At 44.2% G+C, this 18,160-nt stretch overlaps 1 protein-coding gene across 1 annotated transcript in view; it reads left to right on the top strand.

The window, feature by feature from the left end:
• Positions 1–18,160, top strand: part of LOC138643385 (1,25-dihydroxyvitamin D(3) 24-hydroxylase, mitochondrial-like) — a 71,587-nt gene that overhangs the window by 24,169 nt on the left and 29,258 nt on the right. The window contains exons 8-9 of the mRNA XM_069732303.1: positions 7,377–7,519; positions 10,069–10,235. Of these exons, the coding sequence (XP_069588404.1) occupies positions 7,377–7,519; positions 10,069–10,235 (310 nt within the window). The remainder of the gene's footprint in view (positions 1–7,376; positions 7,520–10,068; positions 10,236–18,160) is intronic.

The raw sequence follows: 18,160 nt of genomic DNA, 5'->3' as shown, positions 1-18,160 counted from the left end.
AGCATAGTGTAGGCCGAGGCCTAATTGGAGCTAGTTTAATATCTGTTATAGTGTGAGTGTGGATGGAGCAGGAGAAATTGCCGGATACACAGCAGGGGATTAGCTGACATTACTGAATCCCAATAACACGGCAGCAAGTGTTGACTGCGCAGACAGCATTTCTGAGCAGCAACTGTCGGTGTTGGAGCCCAGGGTCAAAGCTAGAAGCAGAGTGTAGGCCAAGGCCTAATTGGAGCAAGTTTAATATCTGTTGTAGTGTGAGTGTGGATGGAGCAGGAGAAATTGCCGCACACAGAGCTGGGGATCAGCTGACGTTACTGAACCCCAAAACACTGGCGCATGTGTTGTCTGTGCAGTCGGCACTTCTGAGCAGCCACTGGCGGTGTTGGAGCCCGGGGTCAAAGTTAGAAGCAGAGTGTAGGCCGAGGCCTAATTGGAGCTAGTTTAATATCTGTAGTAGCCTTAGTGTGGAGGGAGCAGGAGAAATTGCCGTAAACACAGCAGGGGAGCAGCTGGCGTTACTGAATCCCAATAACAGAGGAGCAACTGTTGACTGTGCAGACGGCACTTCTGAGTAGCAACTGGCGGTTTGGAGCCCAGGGTCAATGCTAGAAGCAGAGTGTAGGCCGAGGCCTAATTAGAGCTAGTTTAATATCTGTTGTAGTCATACTGTGGAGGGAGCAGGAGAAATTGCTGCACACACAGCAGAGGAGCAGCTGGCGTTACTGAACCCCAATAACAGAGGAGCAACTGTTGACTGTGCAGACGGCAATTCCGAGCAGCAACTGGCGGTGTCAGAGCCTAGGGAATCCAGGAGAAGCAGAGTGTAGGCTGAGGCCTACTTGGAGCAAGTTTAATATCTGTTGTAGTGTGAGTGTGGATGGACCAGGAGAAATTACCGGATACACAGCAGGGGATCAGCTGACGTTACTGAAACCCAATAACAGTGGAGCAACTGTTGACTGTGCAGATGGCACTTCTAAACAGCTACTGGTGGTGTTGGAGCCCAGGGAATCCAGGAGAAGCAGAGTGCAGGCCGAAGCCTAATTGGAGCAAGTTTAATTTCTGTTGTAGTGTGAGTGTGTTGTGAATTCCGCTCTTGGGCTCCCTCCAGTGGTTGTAAGTGGCACTTTTGTGAGTTCTGCTCTTGGGCTCCTTCCGGTGGTTTTAAGTGGAATGACTGCTCCTTGGATTTAGCAGTCAGCAGCTGCTTCCACTAATTGTCTATTCTGCTCAGCTATTTAGCCTGGCTCTCCTCTTCAGCTTGTGCCACTTGTCAATGGTTCCTGGTTGGATTCACATCTCTCTTGGTTTTCCCTGATATCCTGACCAGTTCAGCAAAGATAATTCCTTGCTTGCTCTTTTCTGTCCACATGTTGTGGACTGCATTGTTCGGTACATTCTATGTTTTTGTCCAGCTTGTCAGTATGGATTAATTCAGTTAAGCTGGAAGCTCTGGGAAGCAGATTTACCCTCCACACTTTTAGTCAGGTGTGGAGATTTTTGTAAACTCTGTGTGGATTTTTTGTAGTTTTTATACTGACCACACAGTATCCTGTTCTGTCCTATCTATCTAGCTAGTATGGCCTCCTATGCTAAAATCTGATTTTATTTCTGCGTATGTTATTTCCCTCTCCTCTCACCGTCAATATTTGTGGGGGGCTATCTTTCCTTTGGGGATTTTCTCTGAGGCAAGATAGGTTTCCTGTTTCTGTCTTTAGGGGAAGTTAGATCTTAGGCTTTGCCGAGGGGTCTAGGGAGTGTCAGGTACCCCCCACGGCTATTTCTAGTTGCGCTGCTAGGTTCAGGGTTTGCGGTCAGTACAGATGCCACCTCCTTCAGAGCTCGTCCCATGTTGCTCCTAAACAACCAGATCATAACAGTACAAGTGGCCAAAAATGAATTAAATGCATCTCAAAAGAAGGAAAAAGAAATTCTGAGCAATTTTTTTTTTGCACTCTGTTTTGTCTTTTTTTTCCTCTTGACTTCTGGGTGGTTCAGGATTTTGGTGCTGGCATGGATGTTCAGGGTTTGTTTTCTCGTGTGGATCAACTTGCTGCAAGAGTACAGAGTATCCAAGACTATGTTGTCCAGACTCCGGCTTTGGAGCCTAGAATTCCTACTCCTGATTTGTTTTTTGGGGACAGATCCAAGTTTTTGAACTTTAAAAACAACTGCAAATTGTTTTTTGCTTTGAAACCCCGTTCTTCTGGTGATCCCATTCAGCAAGTTAAAATCATCATATCCTTGCTGCGTGGTGACCCTCAGGACTAGGCATTTTCCCTTGAATCAGGGGCTCCGGCATTGCTGAATGTAGACGCATTTTTTCAAGCGCTCGGATTATTGTATGACGAACCTAATTCTGTGGATCATGCAGAAAAAACCCTGTTGGCCCTGTGTCAAGATCAGGAAGCGGCAGAATTATACTGCCAGAAATTTAGAAAATGGTCTGTGCTCACTAAATGGAATGAGGATGCTCTGACTGCAATTTTCAGAAAAGGTCTTTCTGAAGCCCTTAAAGATGTTATGGTGGGCTTCCCTACGCCCGTTGGTTTGAGCGAATCTATGTCTCTAGCCATTCAGATTGATCGGCGTCTGCGCGAGTGCAAAGCTGTGCACCATATGGCAGTGTCCTCTGAGCAGAATCCTGAGCCTATGCAATGTGATAGGATTTTGACTAGAACAGAACGGCAGGAATTCAGACGTCAGAATAGGCTGTGTTTTTACTGTGGTGATTCTGCTCATGTTATTTCTGATTGCCCTAAGCGTACTAAGAGGGTCGCTAGGTCTGTTACCATCAGTACTGTACAGCCTAAATTTCTCTTATCTGTGACCCTGATTTGCTCATTATCGTCCTTTTCTGTCATGGCATTTGTGGATTCAGGCGCTGCCCTGAACTTAATGGACTTAGAATTCGCCAGGCGCTGTGGTTTTTCCTTGCAGCCTTTGCAGAGCCCTATTCCTTTGAGGGGCATTGATGCTACACCATTGGCCAAGGATAAACCTAGTACTGGACGCAAATGACCATGTACATGGCTCCAGCACATCAGGAAGATTGCCGTTTTCTGGTGTTGCATAACTTGCATGATGTTGTTGTACTGAGTATTCCGTGGTTACAGGAACATAATCCGGTGCTGGATTGGAAAACTATGTCTGTGACTAGTTGGGGTTGTCAAGGGGTGCATAGTGACGTTCCTTTGATGTCAATTTCCTCTTCCCCCTCTTCTGAGGTCCCTGAGTTTTTGTTGGATTTCCAGGATGTATTTGATGAGCCCAAGTCCAGTTCCCTTCCACCGCACAAGGACTGTGATTGTGCTATTGACTTGATTCCTGGCTGCAAGTTCCCTAAGGGCCGACTTTTACATAGTAACATAGTAACATAGTTAGTAAGGCCGAAAAAAGACATTTGTCCATCCAGTTCAGCCTATATTCCATCATAATAAATCCCCAGATCTACGTCCTTCTACAGAACCTAATAATTGTATGATACAATATTGTTCTGCTCCAGGAAGACATCCAGGCCTCTCTTGAACCCCTCGACTGAGTTCGCCATCACCACCTCCTCAGGCAAGCAATTCCAGATTCTCACTGCCCTAACAGTAAAGAATCCTCTTCTATGTTGGTGGAAAAACCTTCTCTCCTCCAGACGCAAAGAATGCCCCCTTGTGCCCGTCACCTTCCTTGGTATAAACAGATCCTCAGCGAGATATTTGTATTGTCCCCTTATATACTTATACATGGTTATTACATCGCCCCTCAGTCGTCTTTTTTCTAGACTAAATAATCCTAATTTCGCTAATCTATCTGGGTATTGTAGTTCTCCCATCCCCTTTATTAATTTTGTTGCCCTCCTTTGTACTCTCTCTAGTTCCATTATATCCTTCCTGAGCACCGGTGCCCAAAACTGGACACAGTACTCCATGTGCGGTCTAACTAGGGATTTGTACAGAGGCAGTATAATGCTCTCATCATGTGTATCCAGACCTCTTTTAATGCACCCCATGATCCTGTTTGCCTTGGCAGCTGCTGCCTGGCACTGGCTGCTCCAGGTAAGTTTATCATTAACTAGGATCCCCAAGTCCTTCTCCCTGTCAGATTTACCCAGTGGTTTCCCATTCAGTGTGTAATGGTGATATTGATTCCTTCTTCCCATGTGTATAACCTTACATTTATCATTGTTAAACCTCATCTGCCACCTTTCAGCCCAAGTTTCCAACTTATCCAGATCCATCTGTAGCAGAATACTATCTTCTCTTGTATTAGCTGCTTTACATAGTTTTGTATCATCTGTTTTCAATCTGTCTGTGCCAGAGCATGCCGCCATGCGGAGTTATGTTAAGGAGTCTTTGGAGAAGGGGCATATTCGGCCATCTTCATCACCATTGGGAGCGGGTTTCTTTTTTGTTGCTAAGAAGGATGGCTCCTTGAGACCGTGTATAGATTATCGTCTTCTTAATAAGATCACGGTCAAATTCCAATACCCCTTGCCTTTGCTTTCTGATTTGTTTGCTCGGATTAAGGGGGCTAGTTGGTTTACTAAGATTGACCTTCGAGGGGCATATAATCTTGTTCGTATTAAACAGGGTGACGAATTGAAAACTGCATTTAATACGCCCGAAGGCCATTTTGAATACCTTGTGATGCCATTCGGGCTCCCTAATACTCCATCTGTGTTCCAATCCTTCATGCATGATATTTTCCGCAATTATCTTGATAAATTCATGGTTGTATATTTGGATGATATTTTGATTTTTTCCGATGATTGGGAGTCTCAAGTGAAGCAGGTCAGGATGGTATTCCAGATCCTTCGTGATAATGATTTGTTTGTAAAGGGGTCTAAGTGCCTATTCGGAGTTCAGAAGGTCTCTTTTTTGGGTTTTATTTTTTCCCCCTCGTCTGTTAAGGTCCAAGCCATTCATGACTGGATTCAACCCACATCTGTGAAGAGCCTTCAGAAATGTTTGGGCTTTGCTAATTTCTATCGCCGTTTCATTGCCAACTTTTCCAGTGTGGTTAAGCCCCTTACTGATTTGATGAAGAAAGGCGCTGATGTGACGAATTGGTCCTCTGCGGCTGTTGAGGCATTTCAGGAGCTTAAGTGCCGAATTACTTCTGCCCCTGTGTTGCGTCAGCCGGATGTTTCTCTTCCTTTTCAGGTTGAGGTTGACGCTTCTGAGCTTGGGGCAGGGGCCGTTTTGTCTCAGAGGAATTCTGATGGTTCTTTGATGAAACCGTGTGCTTTTTTTTCCAGAAAGTTTTCGCCTGCGGAGCGCAATTATGACGTCGGCAATCGTGAGTTGTTGGCTATGAAGTGGGCATTTGAGGAATGGCGACTTTGGCTTGAGGGAGCCAAGCACCGCGTTGTGGTCCTGACCGATCATAAGAATCTGTTTTACCTCGAGTCTGCCAACCGGCTGAATACTAGACAGGCTCGATGGTCCCTGTTTTTCTCCCGTTTTGATTTTGTGGTCTCGTATCTTCCGGGATCTAAGAATGTTAAGGAAGGGGTGATTCTTTCTGCCATCTCCCCTGATTTTGTGGCGGGTGCTTCAGGTATTTCAGGCTGATAAACCTGACCGCTGTCCTGTGGTGAAGCTGTTTGTTCCTGATAGATGGACAAATAAGGTAATTTCTGAGGTTCATTGTTCAGTGTTGACCGGTCATCCTGGGATTTTTGGTACCAGAGATTTGGTTGCTAGGTCCTTTTGGTGGCCTTCCTTGTCGCGGGATGTGCGTACTTTTGTGCAGTCCTGTGGGACTTGCGCCCTGGCCAAGCCTTGCTGTTCCCGCGATAGTGGGTTGCTTTTGCCCTTGCCGGTCCCTGAGAGGCCCTGGACGCATATTTCCATGGATTTTATTTTGGATCTTCCTGTTTCCCAGAAGATGTCTGTTATCTGGGTGGTTTGTGACCGGTTCTCTAAAATGGTCCATCTGGTACCTTTACCAAGTTGCCTTCCTCCTCAGATTTGGTTCCATTGTTTTTTCAGCATGTGGTTCGTTTGCATGGCATTCCAGAGAATATTGTGTCTGACAGAGGTTCTCAGTTTGTTTCTAGGTTTTGGCGGGCCTTTTGTGCTAGGATGGGCATTGATTTGTCTTTTTCTTCGGCGTTTCATCCTCAGACTAATGGCCAAACTGAGCGAACTAATCAGACCTTGGAAACCTATTTGAGATGCTTTGTGTCTGCTGATCAGGATGATTGGGTGGCTTTCTTGCCGTTGGCCGAGTTTGCCCTTAATAATAGGGCTAGTTCGGCTACTTTGGTCTCACCTTTCTTTTGTAATTTTGGTTTTCATCCTTGTTTTTCTTCGGGCAGGTTGAGCCTTCTGATTGTCCTGGTGTGGATTCTGTGGTTGACAGGCTGCAGCAGATTTGGACTCATGTGGTGGACAATTTGACGTTGTCTCAGGAAAAGGCTCAACGTTTTGCTAACCGCCATCGGTATGTTGGTCCCCGGCTTTGTGTGGGGGATTTGGTTTGGTTGTCTTCTCGTCATGTTCCTATGAAGGTTTCTTCCCCTAAGTTTAAGCCTCGGTTTATTGGTCCTTATAAGATTTCTGAAATTATCAATCCGGTGTCTTTTCGTTTGGCTCTTCCAGCCTCTTTTGCCATTTATAATGTTTTCCATAGATCTTTGTTACGGAGATATGTGGTACCCGTTGTTCCCTCGGTTGATCCTCCTGCCCCGGTGTTGGTTGAGGGAGAGTTGGAATATGAGGTTGAGAAAATTTTGGATTCTCGTTTTTCGAGGCGGAGGCTTCAGTATCTTGTCAAGTGGAAGGGTTATGGCCAGGAGGACAATTCTTTGGTGGTTACCTCCGATGTCCATCTAGATGGCCATTCTGGTTTGCCCATCACTAGTGGGGGTGCATTTTGTTTCACAGATATGGTGCTAACCTCCACGACCTGGAAGAGATGATCTTGTTGGGGCTTATGTAGGGTTATAATTACATATATATTATTTGTATTATTTAATTCCTACACTGATATACCAGTTGATGATTAATAAGTCCTATCTGCTGTCACTTTACAGTTATGTAATATCTAGTTTTCTGAAAACATATGATCGACACCATAAATGGCAGGCTTTTTTGTAAGACACTTTTTCCATCTCACTTAGGCCTTATGTCTATCCTTGCTCACTATACATATTAGATGTCCTTATATCTAAGATTCTGTTTATTGGGATTGTTGCCAACAATAACAATGATATAGATATGTTTTTCTAGAGATGTCATTATGGATACCAAGTCCCAAAAAATGATCAGAATAATTTCAAACAATAAATTAGCAATGTGTGCTTTGGTATGAATTCAATGAGTTAATCTCCAATGCAAATATGTAATTGATTCTTTCTTACCATCCTATTGCACTAGTAAAAACCTATATTGACAAGCGACTAAACTCCAGCAGTGGCCAGAATGATGATTTGCTAAGTGCAATTTATTCTGAAAAATCACTTACAAAGAAACAACTATCTGGTCTTTTCACCGAACTTCAGATTGGAGGTGTTGAAACTGTAAGTTATAAATAGTAACATGTTAAAACATTATGAAAATTATAGTGCTAAATAGAGATGAGCAGATTGATCTGTATTCAAATATGTTTGAGTCAAATTTCATTAAAGTTATGATTTCACATGAATTCAAATATTTTAAGTAAGCTTCGTGATTTGAAAAAAATTTGCCCAACATCATTTGCTACACTAAATCATCAGAGAGTGGGCTTTCAATTTGCATTGCTGTGTAGGCTTCCACATAATGCCCTGCAACTATGACATCTTACAGATTACCATACTTTGAACAGTGGTGGACAGTACCTGGGCCAACAAAAACCTGTGGTTCCCAGTGGAGCACCGCTTCTACAACAAAGCGACTTTCCATTTCTAAAGTCTCTGGGTAGATCTCTCTCCTATAGAGTGTAAGCTGTTATGTTTAGCAGGGTTTCTTCTCTTTTCCACCTGTAAAGTGTAAGCGCTTATGGTCAGCAAGGTTCTGTCTCTCTCTGTCATGTTGTATGTAAGATCTTATGATCTGCAGCAACCTTTCTCTTTTATGTAGAATACTAGATGGTGGCCCAATTCTAACGCATCGAGTATTCTAGAATATGCATGTCCACATAGTATATTGCACAGCCCATGTAGTATATTGCACAGCCACATAGTATATTGCCCAGCCACGTAGTATATTGCCCAGCCACGTAGTATATTGCCCAGTGACGTAGTATGTTGCCCAGTCACGTACTATATTGCCCAGCCACGTAGTATATTGCACAGCCACGTAGTATATTGCCCAGCCACGAAGTATATTGCACAGCCACGTAGTATATTGCCCAGCCACATAGTATATTGCACAGCCCATGTAGTATATTGCACAGCCACATAGTATATTGCCCAGCCACGTAGTATATTGCCCAGCCACGTAGTATATTGCCCAGCCATGTAGTATATTGCCCAGTCACGTAGTATATTACCCAGCCACTTAGTATATTGCCCAGTCACGTAGTATATTGCCCAGTCACGTAGTATATTGCCCAGCCACGTAGTATGTTGACCAGCCACGTAGTTTTTTGCCCAGCCACGTAGCATATTGCCCAGTGATGTAGTATATTGCCCAGCCACGTAGTATATTGCCCAGTTATGTAGTATATTGCCCAGTGACGTAGTATACAGCACAGAGCCACGTAGTATATTGCCAAGCCACGTAGTATATTGGCCAGTCACGTAGTATATTGCCCAGCCACATAGATCACAGGTTAAAAAATAAAAAATAAACATATACTCACCTTCCAAGGGAGCCCTTGTAGTCATGTCGCCTGTGTGTGGTGCATTCGGCAGCTTCCGGTCCCAGGGTTGGTAGCGCAGGACCCGTGATGACGTCGCGGTCACATGACCGTGACGTTATGGCAGGTCCTTCTCACGCAGGCGCGCAGGACCTGTGATGAGGTCGCAGTCACATGACTGTGACGTCATGGCAGGTCCTTGTCGCATACCATCCTTGCCACTGGAGCCGGCCGCTTGCATGGAGCGGTTACCAGAGCATCGCGAGGAGCGGGAAAGGCGCCGGAAGGTGAGTATATAATGATTTTTTACTTTTTTATTGTTTTTAACAGTAGATCTTTTTACTATTGAGGCTGCATAGGCCTCAGTAGGCCCAATAGGCCCAATAGGCCGTCGCTGATTGGTCGTGGCAATGGTCGTGGGCGTTTTGCCACGAACAATCAGCGACTTGGATTCCATGACAGACAGAGGCCGCGACCAATGAATATCCGTGACAGAAAGAAGGATAGACAGAAGGACAGACAGAAAGACAGATGTACCCCATAGACAATTATATAGTAGATATGCCAATATGATAAGCAGTGTCTTATCTCTCATGTAGAGTGTAAGCTCTTATTGTCAGCAAGGTTCTCTCTCATGCATTTTGTAAGATCTTATGACCACCAGTGTTCTAATTTTCTTTTCTGTAGAGTGTAACCTGTTATGGTCAGCTATGTCCACTCTCTTTCCTGTAGAACATAAGATCTTATAGTCAGCAGGGTCTTCTCTATTTCTCTTTCTCCTCTCTCCTTGTGCATATTTTGAGTAATTACAAGCTTTCCAGTATTGAGATTCTTGCAAATTTATTTGTTGAGGAGCGGATTTTTAAGGAAAATCTGGCGAAGGCAAATTTCAAAACATCCGCCAATGTCCAGTGATAAGTAATGGCTAATAGGAATCAAATACATGTGTTAATTTTACAAAACTAGAAAGTTGCATTGTACTTTGTTGTCACCTTCTCTGCGTTTATAGGATATTTTAGCATTCAATCAAGGTATTAAACATAAATTAAAGAGCAGCGTGTTAAAAAAAAGTGGACTGCCCTCCTTAGTCCTGAGGACCTTTTTGGAAGGATTATGGGATTATGCTCATGTCAGAAGATTTCCCAGTGTGAGCATCAAACCCAAGACTTGATGCAAACACAACCTTACTAACCACATAAAGAGACTTTAAGAAATATGTACTGTGAATACAGTTTGTATGTTTAATTGAAGTGAAAAGAGATGTGAAACTGCGTATTTTGTTTACAGACAGCAAATGCTTTATTGTGGTTGATATTTAATTTATCAAGACATGATGATGTGCAAAAGAAAATTCTCAAGGACATTCAGACAGTTTTATCACCAGGAACATTCCCATCTGCTGATCATTTTCAAAAGATGCCATACTTGAAGTCATGTATTAAGGAATCCATGAGGTTATTATTATTATTATTATTATTATTATTGTTATTATTATTATTATTATTATTATTATTATTATTAACAATATTTAGGCTTGAGAAATACTATGCAATATACAATACTTAGAACCCTGAAGTTTCAGCTTTACAGAGTATAAAAATGTTACAACGTGGACACTGTAATAAAGGTTGTATTAATTGACTAATTTTGAATTATATATACCATATATACTCGAGTATAAGCCGACCCGAGTATAAGCCGACCCCCCTAATTTTGCCACAAAAAACTGGGAAAACTTATTGACTCGAGTATAAGCCTAGGGTGGAAATGCAGCAATTACCGGTGAATTTCAAAAATAAAAATAGATAATTATTTCCCCATAGCTGTGCCATATAGTGCCCTGCACCGTTCATATTGCCTGTTGTGAATTCTGTGGCAGAGTTCACTCCTGTGGTCACAAGTGGTACTTCGGCTGATTCTCTCTGGGATCTTCCGTTTGTGGAGGAAAGTGGTACTGCAGCTTCTGAGTTTCCTCCCTCAGGTGATCTGGTGAGCTCGTTAGCTTCTTCTCTACTTAACTCCACCTGATGCTTTGATCTATGCTTCCTGTCAATGTTCCAGTGTAGGACTTGCTTTTTTCCTGGATCATTCCTGTGGCCTGCTGCTCTGCAAAGCTAAGTTTTGCTTATGTTATTTTGTTGCTATTTTTCAGTCCAGCTTGCTTTATTGGTTTTTCTCGCCTGCTGGAAGCTCTGAGACGCAGAGGGACCACCTCCGTACCGTTAGTCGGTGCGGAGGGTCTTTTTGTCCCCTCTGCGTGGTTATTTATAGGTTTTTGTGCTGACCGCAAAGTTATCTTCCCTATCCTCGTTCTGTTCAGCTAGTCGGGCCTCACTTTGCTAAATCTGTTTCATCTCTATGTTTGTGTTTTCATCTTACTCACAGTCATTATATGTGGGGGCTGCCTTTTCCTTTGGGGAATTTCTCTGAGGCAAGGTAGGCTTATTTTTCTATCTTCAGGACTAGCTAGTTTCTCAGGCTGTGACGAGGCGCCTAGGTTCTGGTCAGGAGCGCTCCACGGCTACTTTTAGTGTGGTTTGATAGGAGTAGGGATTGCGGTCTGCAGAGTTCCCACGTCTCAGAGCTCGTTCTATTATTTTGGGTTATTGTCAGATCACTGTATGTGCTCTGACCTCCATGTCCATTGTGATTCTGAATTGCCTTTCATAACAGTACAGGAAACCGTAAGTGCTAATGATTCTCAATAGAGGGAAAAAAGAAGTTCTGAGACCATTTTTTTTTCTTTGCACTGTGTTTTTTTTTTTTTTTCCCCTAGACATTTGGGTGGTTCAGGACACAGGTGTAGCAATGGACATTAAAGGTCTATCTTCATGTGTGGATCAGCTCACGGCAAGAGTTCAAAATATTCAGGATTTTGTGGTTCAGAATTCTTTGCTAGAACCGAGAATTCCTATTCCAGATTTGTTTTTTGGAGATAGAACTAAATTTCTGAGTTTCAAAAATAATTGTAAACTATTTCTGGCTTTGAAACCTCGCTCTTCTGGTGACCCAATTCAACAGGTTAGGATCGTCATTTCTTTTTTGCGCGGCGACCCTCAGGACTGGGCGTTTTCTCTTGCGCCAGGAGATCCTGCGTTGAGTAATATCGATGAGTTTTTCCTGGCGCTTGGGTTGCTGTACGATGAGCCTAATTCAGTGGATCAGGCAGAAAAAAAATTTGCTGGCTCTTTGTCAGGCTCAGGATGAGATAGAGGTATATTGTCAGAAATTTAGAAAGTGGTCAGTGCTCACTCAATGGAATGAATCTGCGCTGGCAGCAATATTCAGAAAGGGTCTCTCTGAAGCCCTTAAGGATGTCATGGTGGGATTTCCTATACCTGCTGGTTTGAATGAGTCTATGTCTTTGGCCATTCAGATCGGTCGACGCTTGCGTGAGCGTAAATCTGTGCACCATTTGGCGGTATTACATGAGCTTAAACCTGAGCCTATGCAGTGTGATAGGACCTTGACCAGAGTTGAACGGCAAGAACATAGACGTCTGAATGGTCTGTGTTTCTACTGTGGTGATTCCACTCATGCTATCTCTGATTGTCCTAAGCGCACTAAGCGGTTCGCTAGGTCTGCCACCATTGGTACTGTACAGTCAAAATTTCTTCTGTCCGTTACCTTGATCTGCTCTTTGTCATCGTATTCTGTCATGGCATTTGTGGATTCAGGCGCTGCCCTGAATTTGATGGACTTGGAATATGCTAAGCGTTGTGGGTTTTTCTTGGAGCCCTTGCAGTGTCCTATTCCATTGAGAGGAATTGATGCTACGCCTTTGGCCAAGAATAAGCCTCAATACTGGACCCAGCTGACCATGTGCATGGCTCCTGCACATCAGGAGGTTGTTCGCTTTCTGGTGTTGCATAATCTGCATGATGTAGTCGTGTTGGGGTTACCATGGCTACAAGCCCATAATCCAGTATTAGATTGGAAATCCATGTCGGTGTCCAGCTGGGGTTGTCAGGGGGTACATGGTGATGTTCCATTCCTGTCAATTTCGTCATCCACCCCTTCTGAGGTCCCAGAGTTCTTGTCTGATTACCGGGATGTATTTGATGTGCCCAAGTCCAATACCCTACCTCCGCATAGGGATTGTGATTGTGCTATCAATTTGATTCCTTGTAGTAAATTCCCAAAAGGTCGATTGTTTAATTTGTCCGTGCCTGAGCACACCGCTATGCCCAGTTATGTGAAGGAATCCCTGGAGAAGGGGCATATTCGCCCGTCATCATCGCCATTAGGAGCAGGGTTCTTTTTTGTAGCCAAGAAGGATGGTTCGCTGAGACCTTGTATAGATTACCGCCTTCTTAATAAGATCACAGTTAAATTTCAGTACCCCTTGCCATTGTTATCTGATCTGTTTGCTCGGATTAAGGGGGCTAGTTGGTTCACAAAGATAGATCTTCGTGGTGCGTATAATCTGGTGCGAATTAAGCAAGGCGATGAATGGAAAACTGCATTTAATACGCCCGAGGGTCATTTTGAGTATCTCGTGATGCCGTTCGGACTTGCCAATGCTCCATCAGTGTTTCAGTCCTTTATGCATGACATCTTCCGAGAGTACCTGGATAAATTCCTGATTGTGTACTTGGATGACATTTTGATCTTCTCGGATGATTGGGAGTCTCATGTGAAGCAGGTCAGAACGGTTTTTCAGGTCCTGCGTGCTAATTCTTTGTTTGTGAAGGGATCAAAGTGTCTCTTTGGTGTGCAGAAGGTTTCATTTTTGGGGTTCATCTTTTCCCCTTCTACTATCGAGATGGATCCTGTTAAGGTCCAAGCCATCCATGATTGGACTCAGCCGACATCTCTGAAAAGTCTGCAAAAGTTCCTGGGCTTTGCTAATTTTTATCGTCGCTTCATCTGCAATTTTTCTAGTATTGCTAAACCATTGACCGATTTGACCAAGAAGGGTGCTGATGTGGTCAATTAGTCTTCTGCTGCTGTGGAAGCTTTTCAAGAGTTGAAGCGTCGTTTTTCTTCTGCCCCTGTGTTGTGTCAACCAGATGTTTCTCTTCCGTTCCAGGTCAAGGTTGATGCTTCTGAGATTGGAGCAGGGGCTGTTTTGTCACAGAGAGGTTCTGGTTGCTCAGTGATGAAACCATGCGCTTTCTTTTCCAGGAAGTTTTCGCCTGCTGAGCGAAATTATGATGTGGGCAACCGAGAGTTGCTGGCCATGAAGTGGGCATTCGAGGAGTGGCGTCATTGGCTTGAAGGAGCTAAGCATCGCGTGGTGGTATTGACTGATCATAAGAACTTGACTTATCTCGAGTCTGCCAAGCACTTGAATCCTAGACAAGCTCGTTGGTCGTTGTTTTTTGCCCGTTTTGACTTTGTGATTTCGTACCTTACGGGCTCTAAAAATGTGAAGGCGGATGCTCTGTCTAGGAGTTTTGTACCCGACTCTCCGGGTTTGTCTGAGCCGGCGGGTATTGTTGTGAATTCTGTGGCTGAGTTCACTTCTGTGGTCACAAGTGGTATTGCAGTCTCTGGGCTTCCTCCCTCAGGTGTTTTGGTGAGCTCGTTGGCTGCCTTGCTATTTAGCTCCACCTGAGTCTGTCTTCCTTGCTCCTTGTCAATGTTCCAGTGTTGGATCTGAGCTACTGCATCTTTCCTTGGGCCTGCTGCTCTGCTAGATAAGTGCTTCTAGTTTGTTTTCTGTTTTTTCTGTCCAGCTTGCTATTAACTTTTGCTGGAAGCTCTGAGAAGCAAAGGGGTGCACCGCCGTGCTGTTAGTTCGGCACGGTGGGTCTTTTTGCCCCTTTGCGTGGTTTTCGTTTTAGGGTTTTTTGTAGACTGCATAGTTCTCTTTGCTATCCTCGCTCTGTCTAGAATATCGGGCCTCACTTTGCTGAATCTATTTCATTCCTACGTTTGTCTTTTCATCTTGCTAACAGTCATTATATGTGGGGGCTGCCTATTCCTTTGGGGTATTTCTCTGAGGTAAGTCAGGCTTGTATTTCTATCTTCAGGCTAGTCAGCTCCTCAGGCAGTGCCGAGTTGCATAGGTAGTTGATAGGCGCAATCCACTGCTGCTTACAGTTGTGTGAGGATAGATCAGGTACTGCAGTCTACAGAGATTCCACGTCTCAGAGCTCGTCCTATTGTTTTGGGTTATTGCCAGATCTCTGTATGTGCGCTGATTACTGCACGCTGTGTTGCCTGATTGCCAGCCATAACAGTACAAGGAGCCTTTCAATGATTTCCAATAGAGGGAAAAAAGAAATCCTGACATCATTTTTTTTTCTTAGCTCTGTCTTCAGTCTTTTTTTTCCCCTAGACATTAGAGTGCTTCAGGACACAGCTGTGGACATGGATATTCAGGCTCTGTGCTCCTCAATGGATAATCTCGTTGTAAATGTACAAAAGATTCAAGATACTATTGATCAGAAATCGATGCTAGAACCAAGAATTCCGATTCCTGATTTGTTTTTTGGTGACAGAACTAAGTTCCTGAGCTTCAGAAATAATTGTAAGCTATTTTTGGCCTTGAAACCTCATTCTTCTGGTAATCCTATTCAACAGGTTTTGATTATTATTTCTTTTTTGCGCGGCGACCCACAGGACTGGGCGTTTTCTCTTGCACCAGGAGATTCTGCATTGAGTAATGTTGATGCATTTTTCCAGGCGCTGGGATTGCTTTACGATGAGCCTAATTCAGTGGATCAAGCTGAGAAAAATCTGCTGGCTTTATGCCAGGGTCAGGATGATGTAGAAGTATATTGTCAGAAATTTAGAAAATGGTCAGTACTCACTCTGTGGAATGAATCTGCACTAGCGGCTTTGTTCAGAAAGGGTCTCTCTGAAGCTCTTAAGGATGTAATGGTGGGATTTCCTATGCCTGCTGGTTTGAATGAGTCTATGTCCTTGGCCATTCAGATCGGTCGTCGCTTGCGCGAGCGTAAATCTGTGCACCATCTGGCGGTATTGTCTGAGAGTAAGCCTGAGCCTATGCAGTGCGACAGGACTATGACTAAAGTAGAACGGCACGAACACAGACGTCTGAACAGACTGTGTTTCTATTGTGGTGATTCTACTCATGCTATTTCTAATTGTCCTAAACGCACTAGGCGGTTCGATAGCTCTGCCGTTATTGGTACTGTACAGTCCAAATTCCTTTTGTCCATTACCTTAATGTGCTCTTTGTCATCATATTCTGTCATGGCGTTTGTGGATTCAGGCGCTGCCCTGAATCTGATGGATTTGGATTATGCTAAACGTTGTGGATTTTTCTTGGAGCCTTTGCGGTGTCCTATTCCGTTGAGAGGAATTGATGCTACACCTTTGGCCAAGAATAAGCCTCAGTACTGGGCCCAGCTGACCATGTGCATGGCTCCTGCACATCAGGAAGTTATTCGCTTTTTGGTACTGCATAATTTGCATGATGTGGTCGTGTTGGGGTTGCCATGGCTACAAACCCATAATCCAGTATTGGATTGGAACTTTATGTCGGTAACCAGCTGGGGTTGTCAGGGAGTACATGGTGATGTTCCATTTTTGTCTATTTCGTCATCCATTCCTTCTGACATCCCAGAGTTCTTGTCGGACTTTCAGGATGTATTTGAAGAGTCCAAGTCTGATGCCCTACCTCCGCATAGGAATTGTGATTGTGCTATCGATTTGATTCCTGGTAGTAAATTCCCTAAGGGTCGTTTATTTAATTTGTCCGTACCTGAACACACCGCTATGCGCAGTTATGTGAAGGAGTCCCTGGAGAAGGGACATATTCGCCCATCGTCGTCACCATTGGGAGCAGGGTTCTTTTTTGTAGCCAAGAAGGATGGTTCGCTAAGACCGTGTATTGATTACCGCCTTCTTAATAAGATCACTGTTAAGTTTCAGTATCCCTTGCCATTGATTTCTGACTTGTTTGCTCGGATTAAGGGGGCTAGTTGGTTTACTAAGATTGATCTTCGTGGTGCGTATAATCTGGTGAGAATCAGGCAGGGAGATGAATGGAAAACGGCATTTAATACGCCCGAGGGTCATTTTGAGTATCTGGTGATGCCGTTCGGACTTGCCAATGCTCCATCTGTTTTTCAGTCTTTTATGCATGACATTTTCCGTGAGTATCTGGATAAATTCTTGATTGTTTACTTGGATGACATTTTGATCTTCTCAGATGATTGGGAGTCTCATGTGAAGCAAGTCAGAATGGTTTTCCAGGTACTGCGTGCTAATTCCTTGTTCGTGAAGGGATCAAAGTGTCTCTTCGGTGTGCAGAAAGTTTCATTTTTGGGGTTCATCTTTTCCCCTTCTACTATCGAGATGGATCCGGTTAAGGTTCAGGCCATCCAGGATTGGACTCAGCCGACATCTCTAAAAAGTTTGCAGAAATTCCTGGGCTTTGCTAATTTTTATCGTCGCTTCATCTGTAATTTTTCTAGCATTGCCAGACCATTGACCGATTTGACCAAGAAGGGTGCTGATTTGGTTAATTGGTCTTCTGCTGCCGTGGAAGCTTTTCAGGAGTTGAAGCGTCGTTTTTGCTGTGCCCCTGTGTTGTGTCAACCTGATGTTTCTCTTCCGTTCCAGGTCGAGGTTGATGCTTCTGAGATTGGTGCAGGGGCGGTTTTGTCACAGAGAGGTTCTGGTTGCTCAGTGTTCAAACCATGTGCTTTCTTTTCCAGGAAATTTTCTGCTGCTGAGCGTAATTATGATGTGGGCAACCGAGAGTTGCTGGCCATGAAGTGGGCATTCGAGGAGTGGCGTCATTGGCTTGAGGGTGCTAAGCATCGCGTGGTGGTTTTGACTGATCATAAGAACCTTACTTATCTTGAGTCTGCCAAGCGCTTGAATCCTAGACAGGCCCGTTGGTCGTTATTTTTTGCTCGTTTTGATTTTGTGATTTCATACCTTCCGGGCTCTAAAAATGTGAAGGCGGATGCTCTGTCTAGGAGTTTTGTGCCCGACTCTCCGGGGTTATCTGAGCCGGCGAGTATCCTCAAGGAAGGAGTCATTGTGTCTGCCATCTCCCCTGATTTGCGGAGAGTGTTGCAGAAATTTCAGGCTAATAAACCTGATCGTTGTCCGGCCGAGAAACTGTTCGTCCCTGATAGGTGGACTAGTAAAGTTATCTCTGAACTTCATTGTTCGGTGCTGGCCGGTCATCCAGGAATCTTTGGTACCAGGGAGTTGGTTGCTAGATCCTTCTGGTGGCCATCTCTGTCACGGGATGTGCGTGCTTTTGTGCAGTCCTGTGGAATTTGTGCTAGGGCTAAGCCCTGCTGTTCACGTGCCAGTGGGTTGCTTTTGCCCTTGCCGGTCCCGAAGAGGCCTTGGACACATATTTCGATGGATTTCATTTCTGACCTTCCCGTTTCTCAAAAAATGTCTGTCATTTGGGTGGTCTGTGATCGCTTTTCTAAAATGG

This window comes from Ranitomeya imitator, chromosome 6 (assembly GCF_032444005.1).
Source record: "Ranitomeya imitator isolate aRanImi1 chromosome 6, aRanImi1.pri, whole genome shotgun sequence".
Classification (NCBI taxonomy): Eukaryota; Metazoa; Chordata; class Amphibia; order Anura; family Dendrobatidae; genus Ranitomeya; species Ranitomeya imitator.
The sequence above is the reverse complement of the archived record's forward strand: the minus strand, read 5'-3'. Positions and strand labels throughout refer to the sequence as shown.